Below are 19,701 nucleotides of genomic sequence, written 5' to 3'. Positions count from 1 at the left end.
AAAGCAAGGAAATACTGCCATCTGATTATAAGACAAGACTATTGAACACAGAAATCAGGTGGTTGGTTTCTCCATAGTTTGGTTTGTAGGCCTCTAGATGGAAAGATAGTAGAGGTATGTGTCATTATGACATATGCAGACACTAGCTCCAATCAAAAAGTATATGAAAAAGTTATAGGCATTCAAAAGATGAGAAAAAGAAAAAAAATCACTCGACTATTACTGCTGCTTTAGCTAATGTCACTGTATGTACACTTAATATAGATTGTTGCATTAACAATCAAAACACTATTGTTCATCAAGGGGAAGTTGATGCTCTCACCTGTAGCTTGACTGTTTTGATCGAACTACAGTGATATTTCTGCTAAGGCATTGACTCTGAGATAATCTCGATCTCGAGGGTTTCCCTGCCAAGGAAATAAGGAAGTTGTTTTGTACTTTGTACGGTCCTTGGAACTACCGGTTTTACGGCTTCAGTGTTCTGGAATCAGTACTCATCCAAGACCGTTGTTGTTGAACTGTAAACCGTAGGACTGACAGAAACCATATTGGTTTCATTGAGAGGGGTAAGGGGAATGTTTCAGTATGTTGTTATAATTGACAGAGAACAGTTAAGGCTACATTTAGAACTTTAGCCATTTAGCCGATGTTGCTCTCAACCGCAAGTGTGTGATTATACTTGTGTCTGTGAACGTTAACCACTACCAGTATCTTGAGTTGTAAACCTGTATCTGAGGCGTGTGTTTTTGTGTCTGTAAAGTATGTTTGTGTGTGGTGGCATCTCTTTTCATTTAATGCTCTGTACAAAACCTTATTTCTCGGAATTGCGAGGCTTCCTTTTAAAATATATGATACACCAGTGGTATCTCTTTAACTGTTACACTTGCTAGCTTTCGATAGCTTCTGTAGATAGTCATCTGTCCTTTGTGTGTGTGTGCGTGCATGTGTGCGTGTGTCTCTATGCCTCTTCACTACAACATTTCTGGCTTCAAAGCTCTGCCTGGGGTCCTTCTCTTTTCCATCAGTCTAGAGAAGGGGTCATAACAGTACACAGGTCACAGCTGTCACTGTGGCCGCTGTATCCCTCAGCAGATTAAATCACAATAAAATCCATAAAAACGATGGAGAGACATTAATAATTAATCCATGAATACAAATCCCACTCGTGCACAGAGGGGAAAGGTCGCTGGGCGGAGATACAGAACCATAGAGTAGTTGTTGGATACATGAGGACACCACCATGATGACATGTGACAGCAAAGGATGTTAGGTCAGTTTAGTTCCTCTTATTTATTCATACAAGGGTGGGGATTGAAGACAATGAAATAGACAGACAGACAGATAGATAGCTATGTTGTGGCAGACAGACAGACAGACAGACAGACAGACAGACATTAGTAATTAAACATCACTGAGCGAGCATTCATTAAACAAGGTGCAGTCAGAGGGTATCTTTTATGTGATGCCATTAAGCTCCATTTATAGGTTGAATGCAGTATTAGGCTTAGCTGGCGGGAGTGTTTACCCATGATGCTTACTGACGGCTTTATCTGCATCTGATAAACAAATGATGTGCAAACCCATGTGCACCTACACATGTGCAGATGCCTTTGAAAATGAAAACCATGTGAGTTGTCACGCACATGCACACACACACACACACACAGTGGATTTCTCATAGCAGGTTTTTCAGTGCAGTGTTGTATATCGTATCCCCTAGTTCTACCTATTGCTGGGCGATATGCCATCTTATTTATGGACCAACACGTACAGGGTGGCCGTAGCTTAGTCACTATGGCCGTCTGGAAATATTGGTCTATATTGCATTATTATTATTATTATTATTATTATTACAAAGTCCTGACTTCTAATATAATACTGGTTAATGGAGACATAAGAGAGATGACTTGACACAATTTGTTGTCAAGTTATTGACAGTATACATATAATTTAGTGAATTAATGGTAGTCCAGCAGACATGTTAATATAACCTAAACCTAACTGCAGTCTGCACTGGCAAGGAAGCTACTGTATTATGTGACTGGGTAGTTAAAGGGACCTTTTCATTAGCCAGAGGTCACAGGTTCAAGCCTTACAACAGCTGATGTGTCTTGTTGAAGTGTCCTTTACAATGTTCTAATGCTCAAATGTGTCACATGCTGAAATTCGTGGCAACGTATTGCATCCGTGTCACGTTGTGAACCAGGAGGTCGCTATTCGACGAAAATTGTCAATTTAGGCAATTAGAACATGGACAGCCTAAAAAGGGTAGGGCAAGGAAATAGGTTTTTACATGTAATAGATTCACTTTCCTCATTAAAGAATGTTCTCCTTGGTCCATCTGAGAAACCAGGCTCATTTAATCATGGAGCAGATTTGGACTTGTTTGCCTCAATCAAGGAAATAGTTTTTCCCATGGATGACAAGAGGCACCATCATTATTATTATTATTATTAGCAATGTACTGCCTCTCCTGGTGCAGACTACATGTTTACCACAGAGCCTGAGTTAGCTAATGGCACACAGTGGACTGGGAACAGAACAGGTGGAGTGCACCGCAATTATCTGCTCTATGCCTTCTCTCTGCAGTAAGCAGAAAATGGAGGGTTGATGATTGAATTTCGGATAAGTTAAGTTATTTTTCATATACTCACTACTTCTCGCTCGTAATACTCAAGTAACCAGGGTTACGTTCGTAGCCTATTATTTCCGATTTTGACGGCATTTGTTTTTTGGAGGGGGTTCTGGTCCTGTGTTTTGTGATGGTGGCACACATGCAGTCATAACCGTGTGTGTGTGTGTGTGTGTGTGTGTGTGTGTGTGTGTGTGTGTGTGTGTGTGTGTGTGTGTGTGTGTGTGTGTGTGTGTGTGTGTGTGTGTGTGTGTGTGTGTGTGTGTGTGTGTGTGTGTGTGTGTGTGTGTGTGTGTGTGTGTGTGTGTGTGTGTGTGTGTGTGTGTGTGTGTGTGTGTGTGTGCGTGCCTTGCTGCTATGCTCTGTGTTGGAATGCGTTCTCACTGCCAGATGGACAGAGTCACTGGGGAGGGTGGGGGTGAACAACCCATGAGGCCATATGGTGGCTGTTTAGCTGCTGATTCCCTGCCAGTATCGCCATCTCTCTGTCTGGATGTGCCTTTCATTCTTTCTGTTTCTCTGTCTATCCCCCTCTCTGTCATTCTCTCTTTTAATTCCCCTACCTCCTTATGTTTCTGTCTCTCCCTTTTGCTCTCTCTCCCTCTCAAACTAATCTGTCAGTTTTACACTTGAATCTTTTAGTGTGAGAGCCTAATCGGCTAATAGTTAATTTTTGTACTTTGCACATGTCCAAATGCTGCTTATGAAGCATTTTAAGAGTTTCAAATGCTTCATACGCTATACAACGTGTGTGTGTGTGTGTGTGTGTGTGTGTGTGTGTGTGTGTGTGTGTGTGTGTGTGTGTGTGTGTGTGTGTGTGTGTGTGTGTGTGTGTGTGTGTGTGTGTGTGTGTGTGTGTGTGTGTGTGTGTATATATATATGTATATATATGTATATATATATATGTATATATATGTATATATATATGTATATATATATATATATATATATATATATGTATATGTGTATATATGTATATATATAAAATCTTTTTAGACAGTCATGTTTACTTTCACTCAATTGAGGTGGCAGACACAAGGAGGAGTCATGAGAGCCTGACCATGTGGTTGACGCTGGCTCCAAAGGCAAGGGTCTTTAGTTTGACTGACATGTCATTAACACCATGTCTGTGACAATGGAAGCAGACAGGACACATACACCATGAAGTGCAGTGGACCTGTTGTCCTCTGCCCACGGTCACTCGTCCATTTGCATACAAGACTTTAGAAGTGCATGCACGTGTGTGGATGCATATGCACTTGTTAAATTAAGACACAAGCCACTGCAGTGCAATGGAATGTGTGTTAATGGTATTAATACACATGTTAATGGTAACTGGTTTTAAATTAAGACACAAGCCACTGCAGTGCAATGGAATGTGTGTTAATGGCATTAACACACATGTTAATGGTAACTGGTGTGCTCTGTATAATTAAGATTTCATGTGAACATTTGAGTTGAATTAAGAACACCTCTATCCAACCCTTTCATCATTTAACTAGACCAGAGACCAGAGCAGTGTTTATTGATACTGTAGCTTTCATTCTAGCTAACTAATTGTAGACCAAGGAAACCAAATGAAAGCAGCGAAAGGAAAGTAACGGGGAGTACCTCTTCTTGTTCTCTCTCTATTCACTAACTGCGGTCGAGGAGCCCTTGAGCAAGGCTTTTGAATCCACATATTAAAATAACACAAATATTTTAAAATGTATGTAAAAAAAAAAAGTCATGGTCTTTTTTCTTTAAAAAAATTAGTATACTGTGTTAGTTAGAATGATCCAAGCCGGAACATAATCGATTCATTGATCACTAAAATAAACATGCTCTGAGAATGCAGGCAGCCCAACCATCTGATCACTTATAGGCTAGGCTGCCGTGTTAAGTGGTCAGATGGGTCGGGCTGCGACCGCCTTCGCAATTTTCAAGTGGGCCCTGATCCTCAAAAGGTGGGCAGCCGCTGGTCCACTGAATGTAAACACAAATCTGAGTGTTAACCGGGTAAAAAGAAGCCAGGATTGTTTTTGATCTCTCCTCCACCTGTTCTGAGATGCTGTGCTATAGTTTGTAGTGAGGCAGTAAAAACCCTCTTAAGAAGATAAACGTGAGGAATGTCTGTTTTTATCAGACTCAGGGAAGCTGCTTACCGTGACCTGGAAACTAACCTGTTGCCATGTCTACCTGTCTTCATTTGCCGGTTCAGACTTACCTTAAATGTGGGATTTATTTGTTGACTATTGATGGTATAAGCTCAGAGAGAGAGAGAGAGGGCTAAACGTGTCTTAACCCATCAAAACCGGGAACGCATCCCAAGCTTGTAGATCTGCTCTTTAAAAAAAAAATGGATTCTTTTTTTGCAAATCTTTGAATATATCTATTTTTTAAAGGGAAGATTTTTAACTCAAATCTTTGCTTCTGGGAGTCCCTGGAACAACATATTTTGAGATGGGGGTCCGCGGCCAAATACATTTAATTTTGGGGGTCCTTGACATGAAAACACTGATATAGCAACATCATTATTTTTGTAGTATAGAGCCCATGGGAACCCGCTCAACAAAGTATACAGTAGAGTTTAAGTGGTTAATTTGGGTTTATGTGTTGATCAGTAAAAGACGAGAGAGACCTAAACGTGTCTTTATAAATCATTAGGTCCCCGGCCATGGTTGACCTCAGATCAGCATTCTGCTGCCTCAGTGCTGTCAGCTCCACTCTGCATTAACCTCTGCTGGTAAACAGTAATCCATCCAGAGGACACAGAGCAGAGGTCTGGAGCTCACACTTCCAACCTATGATGTCACCACTATGCAGTATACTCACAGTGCACTCACAGTGACTTATATACCAGCTACCCTGAGCAAAGCTCTGAATCAAAATGTGTTTGCTCACCCTGTCATATGCTACAGTGGACAAGCAAGGAAGGGAAGTGAGTTAATGCTGCGTGTGTGTGTGTGTGTGTGTGTGTGTGTGTGTGTGTGTGTGTGTGTGTGCGTGTGCGCTGTGGACAGAGTCCTGAGGTGATGTGTCACATGTTTGGATAAGCACTGGTCAAGCTCGTCCAGTGTCAACCGGAATAACGGCTGTCCTCAGCCCTTTGTCCATCTCTCGCATCAGTAAAGTCACACTGGGATTTGACTTGATTTTATAGGGTTGTGGGGGGGGGGGGGGGGGGGGGGGGTTTGTCGTTGAGAGAGTGTGTGTGTGTCTGCATTTTGTGAGACAATGTGTTCTGGATGTGTGTGTGTGTGTGTGTGGTGTTGTGAGATGGTGTTGCCTAAGGATGTGTGTCCTGGCTGTGTGCCTGTGTGCGTGCATGTGAGAGGATTACGTGGGTTGACACAGGCCCTCCGCTTTGCCTTTGTCCCCCAAAACAAACGGGGTCCCCGTGTCATCCTGGTCCAGCAGCTGCTGTGTGCTGACACGAGTCTTTTGTGCCATCGGGCCCCCAAGGGCCACACAACCACCCAGTCTGAGCACACACACACACACACACACACACACACACACACACACACACACACACACACACACACACACACACACACACACACACACACACACACACACACACACACACACACACACACACAAGCGCACAAAAACATTTTCATACACACTGGCACATGCACTCACACACTCGACTGCTTTTCACTTTCTACTTCTTCCTTTCCTAGCTCCATGCTACCTTTCCCCCCTCCTCCTCCACCTGTTTCTCCTCTTCTCTTAATCCTCTCTCTCTATCCACCCCCCCCCCCCCCCCCCCCCCTCTCCCTCTGCTCCTCTCCTCTCCCTCCATTGTCTGAACCAGGCGAAAGGGAGACAGATGTTTGTCTGGTTCACTCTCTAGTCTACTAGGGCTGGGCATGGCCAGTTAACTGAAAATATCCAAACCGATATTTAGATCCAATAACCAACTTCATCTTGCTCATGTAGGTGAATTGAAAAATCGAGAAGCAGCTTTTCTTTTGTTGATAATTTGTTTTATTTCTTATAGTGTCCACCATCTCCCCTCCTTTACCCTTCTCCTACCCCCCAACTTCTCCGCACTGCCCTTTTCTGCCCTCCCCACCCTTCCTCCTCTCTCCACCTCCTCTCCCTGTCATCCCTGGACTCACAAATCTCCTTCCTTTTCAAGCAGGAAAACAAATGTTTCTTTATCTTCTCTCGCTGTTTGTCTCCCAGTCGTTAATTTCGGCAGTGTTGGAAAAAGTACTCTGATGTTTTTCACTTAAGTAAAAGATTTCACGATGTAGAAATATGTTACAAGTAAAAGTCCTGTATTCAAAATGTTAGTTGCGTAAAAGTGAAAAATGTATTGGCATCACATTTCAGTAATAAGTAAAAGTACAAAAGTTTAGCAAAATTAAAAAATAAATAAATTAGCTGAGCTTGTAGGTTGGCTATTTTAGAATAGACAAAGTATAAAATATGGCTTGATTGGTTAATGTATGTTTTGTAATAATAATCAAAATCTACAAGTAACTTATATACAGTATATAACAGTTATTATATTCAAATAACTGTAGTGGAAAAGTTTGTTTTTAAAGTACAATCTTTGCCTCTGAGACGTAGCGGAGTAGAAGTATATGAAAGTATTGAAAAATTGACATTCTCAAGTAAAGTAAAAGTAAATGTACTTAGTTAATTTACATAATTTCAGCCGTTAATTTCGACACCGTTTCTGATTGTTGTTTATGCAGTGAGGTTTTAGGGTGTAAGTGATTGTTGTTTAAGAGGTGTTGTCTTAGTGTGTAAGTGGCTGGGAAATAAAAGCACTGTATTAATTTTACGACTGCACTTCACTCTGCTCCGCGCTCGTAGATGTGGTTGTCACGGTGATGACTTTTTCTAAACAAGTCTTCGTGCAGGCGGCCAGCTCCGTTGCCACGGTGATTTTGCTGAGTTTGAACAAGGCGGGTTTAGAGACGTGTGTGTGTGTGTGTGTGTGTGTGTGCGCGCGCGTGCGTGCGCTATATGATCAGTCATTCTACCTGTGTGATGACCTCCATGCATATCCAGTCTTTAAGTCTACTTGTTGAAAGTTAAGTTCTCCTCATGTTAATTGCTTTTAGCAGTTTAGCATCAGGGAAGGCTGGCTAAGCCCTATTTGAGAGTGGTTAAATAATAATTACTTTTATTTTATTTAACAATGTTACAGAGTGCTTTTCAGATAAAAGAAGTACAATAAGATAAATAAAACAGAAAAGCAATTATACAACCAATACTGAGAGAAATTTAAACGATAAGAATGACGAGTCAATTAAAACGAGTGTCATACAAAGGTTAAAAAAATTAGATGCACCAAGCTGCTGCCTTAGGGGATTATAATGTTTTTTTTACATTTTTTTATGGGTTTTAAAAGAGATTTGTGTTGCTCCCTGCTGAGCGTGTCTGCTGTCTGTCTGTGTAGCTGTAGTTTACATGAACAGTAGCTTCAGCAGCAGACATCTGCTCCCATGAAAACCAGGCCTCATTTGAATATGCTTCTGTCCTCACTTGACATACTGTGTACAGGACAGGTGCAGCTGTACTGCAGTTACAGCTAGTCTGCTACTCGATCGCCCTTGAAGTGATATTGACTCTGGTAGAGTAGGTACAGTACAGTGAGGTGGCATTAGTGGTCTGAGAGACCTTCCTTTAACCTTGGATCCCGGCAAACAGTCATCTATCAGCCAGGTGTCAAATCATGAGTGTTAATTTCACTGTGAAAATGTAATTAACTTGCCATTTTGCGGTGCAGAAGTGTCCTTGAGCAAGTTTTTGTGTCTATATGGATGCAGTCGACATGATGTTCCTTACACACATAAACCTCTAACTGAAGTTCTCCAGTTTGTGTTAAAGGTATTCAGCCCCAACCAGAGTCTACTGGTTTAGCAAGAAGTACAGTAAACAAATTAAAAAGGGTCTCTCTTTCCAGTTTGACCGTTTCACAGCAAACGCAGCATCACTGGTGAACATAAGTGCCACGCAATAATGATCTCTGAATGTACATTAAAGTCATGTTGATTTTATAACAGCATGTTGAGATGCTGCCAGAGGTCTGGCATGCGACACACAACAAACGGGCTGAATTGAGGAGAGGAGAAGAAAAGCGGGGAGGGGAGGCAGAGAGGGAGGAAGAGAGAGAGAGGAGGGGGTAATAGGCGGACTGCAGACCAGGTGGGCAGAGGGAGCGCGAGAGGGAGAGAGAGCGCTCGGCTAGCTAACTAGCATCTCGCCCATCGTCGTGGAGTAGTCTCCTCACCAGCCCGTAAGTATCTCTCTCTCTGTCTTGTCCTGATCCCAAAGCGCCATGGCACCCCTGTGTACCCAACCGCGAAGGGAGGGCTCAATAGACAGCCGGGTGAATGGAGGGAGCAGGTCGAGTGTTGTGTTATGTGTGTGTGTGTGTGTGTGTGTGTGTGTGTGTGTGCATGCATGTGAAAGGGAAGGAAGAGTGGAGAGAGGGGTGGAGAGATGGAGAGCATGGGGGGATGGGCCATGCTTTGTCAGAGCATGTATTTAGGCAGGGAGGCAGACAGAGAGGCAGGCTGTGCATGTCATTCAGCACAAAAGCAGGTCGCCAGGAATCGACTGCTTTGATGTAATTGGTATTTTGCATGATGATGGCTTGTGCTAGCAGCAGGTGTGTGTGCATGCCGAAGCAGGGTGGATGTTTTGATGCCATCGCATATCTCTCCCCCCTCCCCTCCACCACTGTGTCACGTGACCTGACGGATACACACGCAACCTTAAGCTACCTCAGCACATCCGCATGTGCGTACGTGTACATGTAAATACGTCCATTCATTCCTTCATTCATATGCATACATTCATATGCATACATTCACTGACACAAAACAAATGGTGATGATGTTCAGTACAGACCCCATGCTAATGTGTTAATGAAGACTGATGCAGCATCAGTGCACAGTGTGAAGCCCTTTGGAGAGAGGTGCTATTTAAATGCACCATTTAACATAAGAAAAAAACATTGTTTGTCTCATTGACCATATTCACTGCTGTTGTACTGTGTGCACCCAAAACTGTCTGTGCTGCTGTTTTGACTGACTGACAGACAGACACTTGTGTGTTCAGAAATAGGGGTGCAACATTTAATCACACTATTCTATTTAATTAATAGTCAAAACAATCAATGTTATTAAATCATCATCAGATTTTCCAAAATGTGAAAAATAGCTGATCTCCAAACTCACGACATATCCCGTTGTGATGTGTCGGTACACCTTGTTGTACGGCAAACTATAAAATATGGCTTAAGTGGTTATAGTAAATTATAAGAAAATAATTTTCAGCATCAATTTGTTGATTATACAGTATGAAAAACAAATAAATAAATGTAGTGGGACAGTGAGGTGACGAGGTGGACTGGTTGATGCTGCTAGTGGGACACTGAGGTGACGAGGTGGACTGGTTGATGCTGATAGTGGGACAGTGAGGTGGACTGGTTGATGCTGATAGTGGGACAGTGAGGTGGACTGGTTGATGCTGATAGTGGGACAGTGAGGTGGACTGGTTGATGCTGATAGTGGGACAGTGAGGTGACGAGGTGGACTGGGCTCACCACCATTGTTGCATCATACAGTGTTTACATGGACTGGTCATCCTCAGCAAGCATGACATCTGCTGGAATCAGCAGCACAAGAGATGTTTCATCAGAGGGTTAAGAGACTTAAACATTGACAGTATGTACAAGATAGTGCATGTTGTGTGCACACACGCACGCTCTTTGTGAGAGTGTCTCATGGAATGCTCTTGCAATGACAGTGGAATATTTCTCTCTCTCTCAGAGGAATGTGCTAATATAGGTCAGTGACCAGTCAGTTAAACACACACATACTAAGCTTATACATCATGTGATATGAATGAAATACAAACGTATTACATAATGTTATGATGCCATATACTGTATGGTGTTTTCTACCATATCTCATGAATGTATATCCCAAAAACTCTCTCTCTCTCTCTCTCTCTCTCTCTCTCTCTCTCTCTGCACTGTGTATCTGTGCGTTCAGCTGAATGTATTGATATAGGTCAGTTAGACTGCCACTGCCCCTGTCTGTCAGACATCATCAGATGTACAGTAGGTCACTCCCCAGCTCCCAGGGAGCTCAGTGATGAGAACACCTGTTGAGTTGTGTTCAGTCAAATACAGAGTGTTTGCTTTAAAGTCATACTGTGTAGCTATTTCAATTAAACAAGCTGTTTTTGATATAATCACAAGTTCACCCGTTTAATATGCAGCAGTCAATATGAGTCCATTGTGGAGACCGATGTCTCCACAATGTGGAGATGTCTCTCCACATGTCTGTCTCTCTCTCTCTCTCTCTGTCTTATTGTACTGACCAAATAACACAGAAATGCCCTAAATTTTTTCGGATCAGTTTGGAAAGACCTTCATGTCCTGTCATGTTTCATGTCCACATTCATGGCTAGCCACAGGACTGCTGCTTGGCTGAAATCGTAGTGTTTCTGACTGAGAAGCATCTGTTTAACATTTGATTATAGTGTCTTCAGTGGAGAATGCTAGAAGAGGATTTGTGTTTCCCAAACATACGTTTTTATGGGTCACTCGTAAACATCCTGTTTTTGTAACATTTCCTACAAAAAATAAATCTCATTTCTTTTTCAAAAATCTTTTCCCCCCCAAATTTCTATTTTTTTAATGTTTCATAAATATCAAAATAATTCACAGAATTTCAGAATAGACGAAAAATGTACAATCTTACAACGGGTCACATCATGATGCTTTTTAAAAATAGGGCTTAAAGGACCACTTCACCCATTTCCAACCTATGTTCTAATCTAATTGGTCCTCACTAATGCTCATAAGATGGCATCTTATGAGCATTAGTGAGGACCGATGGTCTCAGAGGAGGGCTGTGGACAGTTCAGAAACCTGCCTACCAGTGACATCATTGGTCAGGTTTGGTCATTTTAAACAAGGTTTCAAACATATTTTTTGTATTGATTCAAGAACAATGGCTTCTATTCCAGCCTGTTAACTAAAGACTTTCTATTAGCTTGGAATCTGATAAATGGATGTTGACTGGATAGACGGATGGATAAACGGGTCGTTTGATTGTTCTGTCAATCGACAGTCTGATTCACTCTGATTCTCTTTGTGTTTTGGTTCCCAGGGTGAGGAAGCTGAAGGAGACCCTGGTAACAGTACAGCAGTTGGATAAAAACATGAGTAACCTGCGGACCTGGCTGTCTCGTATCGAGGCAGAGCTGTCTAAGCCCGTCGTCTACAACGTCTGTCACAGCGATGAGATCCAGCGGAAACTAGCCGAACAGCAGGTGAGAGCACAGTCTAAGTGTTAATTGAACTTTGGAAAGTATAAAAATGGAACCATAAGGGAAATGAGCTACAGAGCGAAGCAGAACCAAATTGTTTTATTTTAGTCACCTTAGTCATTTTTTTCCTTCTACTCTAGGGGGTTGTATGAATGGGTGGTTTTAAGTATGAGAGAGAGAGAGAGAGAGATGTGAATGAACAGGGAAAGAGTTCCAGCGAGAGACAGTCAAAGGTCTTCATTAAACACGAGAGAAAGAGAGAGAGATGAGATGAGAGTGCTGGGGAGAAAAGACAGAGAGGCAAAAACAGACAGACAGATGGAGAGAGAGACCCACAGACCGACAGATAGACAGACAATCAAGATAGACAGACGGACAGAGGCAGAAAGGCATGATGAGAACTAAAGACAGGCAGACAGACAAACAAACGGAGATGAGACTTGCCGTCTCTCTCCCGCTGTTCTTTAGAAAATAGCATCTTCTCACCATTACAGGAAGAAGGAAGTCTAAAATGGCCCCTTCATGGATGGACACTCCAGGCTTCTGACAGTCGCCTAGGCAACCCTCAAAGTGCTAACTTCGAACAAGTAAACCCTGACAAAAGTGCTGTCACGGGTAGCGGGAGAGAGCTAATAGTTACCTCATTCCATACCCCCTCCCAAAAGAAAATAAGGAACAAACCGACTAGGTGGAGCTGTTCACTGACCAACAGGAGAAGGTTTACAATAACATTTACACAATTTACAGTATGGATCCTACATGTTCTGTATGTGCACCTCAAAATAACTAGCCAAATAGTCAATTATGACACAACAACTTATCACACAACCCTTTTCGTCAAGTGCCACTTGCCACACAAAAATCACGTGTTTTCAACTGAAAAAAAAAATGTTGTCAGTGAAAATACATATTGTTTTGTGTATGGATAGTGCTCCGGATTGAATGCAGTAAATAAAAAATGGAGAGGGTATAAGGCACTCGGTTGCACTGCTGATGTGCCATTGAGCAAGACACTGAACTGCTCATTCTGTATAAAGAGTTGATTCTGACTGATTAGGTATGTGCAGTCTGTCACAAAGTACCAGCTCTGCTGAACTTGGTGTTTTCAACCTCATCACTAGTGAGTTTCAGTGTTGCATTGTATACACACATGATGTAATGTTCCAGTCAGCGCAAGATTCTGCTGCTGTTCTTTACACCTTGACTGTATTTACACCTCACTACTCCTGCACAAGAATGAAACACAGGAGGGGTGTGAGTCACCGAACCAAGAAAAATGAGAATAAAATAAAATGCTGAGCTTAAATTCTGGCTAGATATCTGCACTGGGTTTCTGAATTAAATTAATGTACAAGTCACCAGTGAATATGAATGCATATACATTTATCATTCATCTATCCTCCATTCAGTCATATACTGTCTACACCTCTAGTCAGAGCTAGCAGGGCTTTCAGACTCTTGTCCTTGTTCATTCTCTATTGACGTTTTGTTTGATTTTGTGCAGGCTTCATTGTTTTTTTCTTATTTCTTAACCCATTGAGACCGGGAAAGCATCCGTCTCATTTTAGATCTTATAGCAGAAATATCAGATATGCAATCACAGCGCGTCACTTTGTGCCGCTTTTTTTTTTAAACACAAATCTTCTCTTCTGGGGGTCCCTGACACAAAACATGTTCAGATGGGGGTCCACCTCAGGCCTTAATACTACTACTTGTATGTTTGATGCCATTGTCGTTGTGCTCTCCAGGACCTGCAGAGGGACATTGAGCAGCACACGGAGGGCGTGGCGTCCGTCCTGACCCTCTGTGACGTCCTGCTGCACGACGCCGACGCCTGCGGCAGCGACTCGGAGAACGACTCCATCCAGCAGACCACCCGCAGCCTGGACCGCCGATGGAGGAACATCTGTGCCATGTCAATGGAGAGGAGGATGAGGTGAGACCATGAAGAGGATGCACAGGCTCTCATATACCATTGCTGTCGGGTGGAAATCTTGCATGTCTAAAATGTAAAAACATTTTATTCAAATAAAAAAAAAGCACTTTTCGCTACTTTTGTGTGACACTGTAGTATGACGAGCTAGGGCATTCATTTACATAAAAAGTTAACAGCAGAGATACAGAGACTTGCAGATACATACATGCATGAGTCCATGGAGAGGAGGATGAACTTGGGGTTAGTTTATGAACCTCTGGTCTGTCACACACGATGACAACAACAGTGATATGCACTGACATCAACCGTTTCCTAATAACGTTAAATATCAGTTCTTAAAGGTAATATAAGTGATATTTTTGTTAAACAGTCAAAGCTCTATATTATGATAGTATGATAGTATAGTCAGTGTTTGTTCTGTATCAGAGGTCTCTCCAGCTCTTTAATAAACAGAAAATACATTTTCAGGTGGGTTGCCAATCCCAATCCAATCGGGAGAGAGCACCCATTTATCAGGTTCAGTTTTATAGTGTTACAGTTTCAAATTTGTCTGCTCATTTCTTTGTGTCATCACTTCCATTTTCACTTATTTATCCTGTATGAGTTCTGACTCCTGATTGGATAAAATTGGTACCATGGCCAGAAAATGTATTATCCGTTCACTAAAGTAAGTGATGGAGGATAACATTTAAAAAAAAAATACATTCAATAATTGTATTAAATTACTCAGGAACTGCTCAGGGTCTAACAATAGAATACCGGGCAGCTCCCAGGCTAGCAGATGTGCGAGTGTAAGACTATGAAGTAATACATTCACAGTCGTATATTATTTTATACATTCATAGCACACACAGGCTCAGTAAAGTTTCCCATGATAAATAAAGGATGAGGAGAAGTTCAAACACATCCATCTTTCTTGCCCTGAAGGATCGAGGAGACGTGGCGTCTGTGGTGTAAGTTTCTGGACGACTACTCTCGCTTTGAGGACTGGCTGAAGACGGCGGAGCAGACTGCAGCCAACCCTGTCTCAGCCCATGTCCTCTACACCAGCGCCAAGGAGGAACTCAAGAAGTTTGAGGTTAACACAAGAGACCACACAATAACACACAAAGCTTTATGATTCCTAACAGACAGGGCATTTGATCCACCACCTTAGTATTCTCCCTGTATTGGGGGAGATAGCAGGGAAGCTGATAGGATGACAGTAGTACAGGGGAAAGAAGTGCATCAAGTCCATTTCCTTGCATGTGAACATACTTGGCCAAACAGATTCTGATAATGATTGAATAACTTTAACCCATTCAATTCGGGAAAAATCGTGAAAATGTTTGCAAATCTTTGAACATATGTATTTTTAATGCAACATTTGTAACTCAAGTCTTTGCTTCTGGGGGGTCCCTGGAATTAAATATTTTACAAATGTTCGCTTTTAAAAAATATATATTCAAAGATTTGCAAAAATGTTCACGATAAAAAAAAAAAATCAGATCTGCAAGCTCATAGCGCGGCACTTTGTGCCATGCTATGAGCTTATATATCTGCTATTTTTGAATAGCTAAAGAAATCTTAAATGACAGAGATGCGTTTAGTTCCCGGATTGAATGGATTAAAAGTTCTCACCCACACAATGAAAATGCCTCGCCCCTACAGTGTATACTTCGTTGACTGGGGTACCCCAGGGGTCTAATACTTGGTCCCCTGCTTTTTTCCCTCTTCACGAAATCTCTGCTTAAAATTTCTGATCTGCAAGCTCACAACGCATCACATTGTGAGCTTGTAGATCAGCTATGTTTGGTGCATGTTCACCTTTTATGACATGGCTAGAATTAAGGCTTCAAGGGTTTTCATAGAAGGCACTCCACACTACGTTCTATGTGGTAAACCTCTAATGCTGCTTGAGCTTGGTCTGTTGTGAGTTTCAGTAGCAGGTAATCCAGGGGTGATTGTAGACAGACAGAGCATTTGGCCGTCATGTATGGACTGGGATTACCAGCACATGGTGGAGGCTGCTAATCTGAGCCTTTGATCTGCACAGCAACAGGGACCTGAGTGTTGCTGGTATTGATGCCTCATCCCACAGAGAGCCACCACTGACCTATATACTGAGTATCAGTGGAATACCATAGGGGGTGGAGGTAGTTTAAAGCAGTGATCCTCTTTTTTTATATAATCTTTTTTATTGAGTGAGTAAAGAAAAGGTTACAACATATTCAGTCTCTGACGGGTTACAAAATCATAATTTCTTCAAAGCGGTGATTCTCAACCTTTTTAATTGAATTAAAGGACCTCCAGTTTGATATGCGTTAGGCCACAAACCCCCATTTAACACAAAGATATTTTAATCTCTGGGACCCAAAACTACACGGGAAAATCATGAGTGTTATTTAGGGGTCCATTTGGTTCCATTTGTACACTCAGAGTTACATACCCGTAAGGGTCTATTTGGTGGTCCCGGACCCGACGTACAGTGGTTTAAAGTTAGACTGTCTAACAAGCCTGCACTTAGACATGTAGACTTGTGACCACATTAAAAGTAGATATTTTCTTCCCATGTACGAATATGTCTGTCAGAATAGTGAGGGAGATATATCAATAGTATTGTCTGCTGTTTAGGCGTGCAACCTTTAATCAACCTAATCAATTTAATTGATTATAAATAAATAACTGATCATAGAAATACCCAAAATAGGCAATATTCAAGCTGGCAACGAGTCGCAATGTGGCGTTGATTCGTTGATTTATTTATTCGATTACGAAAATAATAAAAATGTCAGTAAAACAAAAGAGATTTGACCTCAGGTGGGCTCCTAACTAACATAACATGTCTCATCCTCCCTCTTCATGCTCTGCCAGGCTTTCCAGAGGCAGGTTCATGAGAGACTCACTCAGCTGGAGCTGGTCAACAAGCAGTACCGCCGCCTCGCCCGCGAGAACAGGACAGACGCTGCCAGCAGACTCAAAGTCATGGTCCACGAGGGCAACCAGCGCTGGGACCACCTGCAGAGGAGGGTGGCCGCCGTGCTCCGTAGACTCAAGGTGAGAACGTTCAGAGAGGAGCGGCTGGGTGAGTGGTTGGCTGGTAATTTTATTGGCTGCTTGGTTTGCTGATTGCTCGATTGGTTAAGTCAGTGGTTCCGAAATATTTTCATGTCAAGGACCCCCAAATCTATATGTATTTGGCTGCGTACTCCCCATTTGAAATAGACCTTATGCAAGGGACCCCCATAATAGAAGATTTGTCAAGATGTATAAAGGGTTTTCAACATTTTTCAAAACTAACACTAACACCTACAAGCTCACAATGCGTCACAGCTTAATAATAAAATAGGGCTTGAATGTTCTGAAACGCTTCTGCTTGGCTGGGGACAACCCTGGGCTTCCCCGTACCCCACTTTGAGAACCATTGGGTTAGGTGAGGTGATTGTCAGTTGATGGATACTTGTAGATGGATAGACTTTTCAACCTGTATCCTCCTCTGAAGTAGCTGTGACAGGTGAGATAATAAGGCTGTTTTCTGCTTCACAAGACTAATCCTGTTGTTTGTCATCGGAGATGAGAAAGGAGGGCAGATGGAACAAGGCCACTTGGTTATGATTACATTTGAAAATAAATCCCATTTATTACATGGTAACGTTCATCCTTTTGCTCATCCAGGTGTATTTAATTGTTATTGGATATTTTCAATTATTGCAATTTCTATTAAACCAGAATTGTGTGGTTTTGTCATGCCCTAAAACCCAGGCAAAAAATAATAATCAATTCACCGTTCACCAGATGGTAACAGCGTGAAGACTCATCGCTGGATACATATCAATAATGTTCATTATATTAGATAGCCACAAAACAACCACAACATCTTGGAGATCTACAGCAATAATTATCAACCTTTTGAATTTCATGGACTTTTGATTCAATGTTTTATCTCTGGGACCTCAATAACTGTGAAATCCTCAGTCAGTGTTTACTTAACTCTGAGAGTGTAGAAATGTAACAGAAACATCCTCCATCTGTCCAGATCATTGATCAGCTATTTTCGCCGGGCAACACGATCGTGCAACAATGTATAAAATAAGGGCTTAAATCTCCACTATGTAACTTTTGTTTTGTGAATAGAATGTTATTTTGACCAATTTGTATGGTAGAGTATGTTAGTACAATATAACTAACACCACTGCAGTGGTTGTATTTGGTCTCCCTGCTCTTTTATTGAGAAATGTACTGTAGGTCCTGTGGTCTGGTTTGACCCCTACAGGTTGACAAGTGGTACTGCCTGAAGGTCAAAATAGAGATTATCCCCTGAGCAAGCAGGCAGGCTCTATTAGCTCAGTGTTAAACATATCAGAACTTCGGTGGGGGACCTGGGTTCGACTGTTGGTGGGTAGGACATACAATAATACATATGATTTATATAGCGCTTTTCTAGGTACTCAAAGTCGCTTTACAGAAACGACTGTATTAGGAAGAACTAGTTACAACATCTTAGAAATCTATAAAAGAAAGGTAAACAAAGGGAGGTTGGGATTTATGCTGTAGGGAATGCGAGTCTGAAAAGGTGGGGTTTTGAGTGTGGATTTAAAAGTGGTGAGGGTGGGGGCAGCTCTGATGTTAGCTGGGAGTGAGTTCCACAGTGAGGGGGCAGCCGCCGAGAAGGCCCCGTCAGCCCAGGTTCGCTTATTTGTCCTGAGGGTGTCCAGGAGGTTGGCATCACCCGACCTGAGGGAGCGGGAGGGGACGTGGTGTTGGATGAGTTCAGGGAGGTAGCGGGGGGGGCCTGGTTGTTGAGGGCTTTGTAGGTAGTGATTAGTATTTTGAAGTCTATTCTGTGCTTGAGTGGGAGCCAGTGGAGGTCACGGAGGACTGGTGTTAGTTTGTCAGTTTTAAGTGGTTAATATCACATTAAATGACCAGTGTTTGATGGGGTGTCTCTGCTGTGCCTCTATAAAAACGGACATAAACGTTGAGAGGGAGGTGACCTACGGTGTCATGATGTTAACAGTGCTGCACACCAGGCCAAGCCCTAAGCTGTCATTATTTAGGTCACTTCTCAGACAGTGTGACAGTGCGTGGACGAAGTCATGTTGCTAAGCTGCTGGGTTTATAGTGGCACCAGGCTCTGGACAGATGGAGGATGTTTCTATTGCAGTTTTTTTTTTATGCCGCGATTTTGTAACACTTTTTTCTCCCGGTGACAATTTTCTAAGTGATCCTGGGCGCTACACTCCCCCCACCAGCCTAGGGAGCCCAGGGCCGAGCTCATGCCTCCTTCAATGCATGAGAGCCAACTGACCTTCTTGTCACCTGACAGGGGGGCGGGTTTCCCTGGTTGGACGTAGCGTGTGGAAGGAACACGTTATTCCAACCAGTTCCCTTCCCCTCCATCGGGCGCCCCGGCTGTCATGGGGGAGGCGGTATAGTATAGCGACCAGGATTACTACATGTTTTTGTGAGGGTATTAACTGCCCTAGGAGACACGGGGAGAACATGCAAACTCCACATAGAGTAGGCCCTTTCGCCAACCCCACCCAGGGTATGGGCGCTGATGACGCGGAGGAGAAGACACGCCCCCAGCGCCCACAGCGTCCCCGGCGGGAATCAAATCCAGTTAAACTGTTGCAGTTTAAAGATGGTGGCCTGACCTGTAATCAAAGAAGTCCCAGTGATTGGATCTTTTGACCCGTTTTGTGGCCCGGTGGTGGCTGTGTATAAGACCTGGGTCAAATAGCTGTAAATACTTTCCACTATACTATAGCTAATAATACCCAACACCATTGATGGTTTAACATTTTATGGGTAATAGAATACACATCGCTGCGATTTTTCCCCGCAACGTTGCAATGCT

General features: G+C 42.6%; 1 protein-coding gene across 1 annotated transcript in view; it reads left to right on the top strand.

Moving 5' to 3' along the window:
- Positions 1 to 19,701, top strand: part of syne2b (spectrin repeat containing, nuclear envelope 2b) — a 172,844-nt gene that overhangs the window by 139,074 nt on the left and 14,069 nt on the right. The window contains exons 120-123 of the mRNA XM_084045516.1: positions 11,767 to 11,929; positions 13,675 to 13,862; positions 14,790 to 14,940; positions 16,716 to 16,898. Of these exons, the coding sequence (XP_083901642.1) occupies positions 11,767 to 11,929; positions 13,675 to 13,862; positions 14,790 to 14,940; positions 16,716 to 16,898 (685 nt within the window). The remainder of the gene's footprint in view (positions 1 to 11,766; positions 11,930 to 13,674; positions 13,863 to 14,789; positions 14,941 to 16,715; positions 16,899 to 19,701) is intronic.

The sequence above is a fragment of the Gymnoscopelus microlampas genome (genome assembly GCF_963454915.1).
Source record: "Gymnoscopelus microlampas genome assembly, chromosome: 20".
NCBI classification, from domain to species: domain Eukaryota; kingdom Metazoa; phylum Chordata; class Actinopteri; order Myctophiformes; family Myctophidae; genus Gymnoscopelus; species Gymnoscopelus microlampas.
Note: the sequence above shows the minus strand (reverse complement) of the source record. Positions and strands in the feature narration are given on the sequence as shown.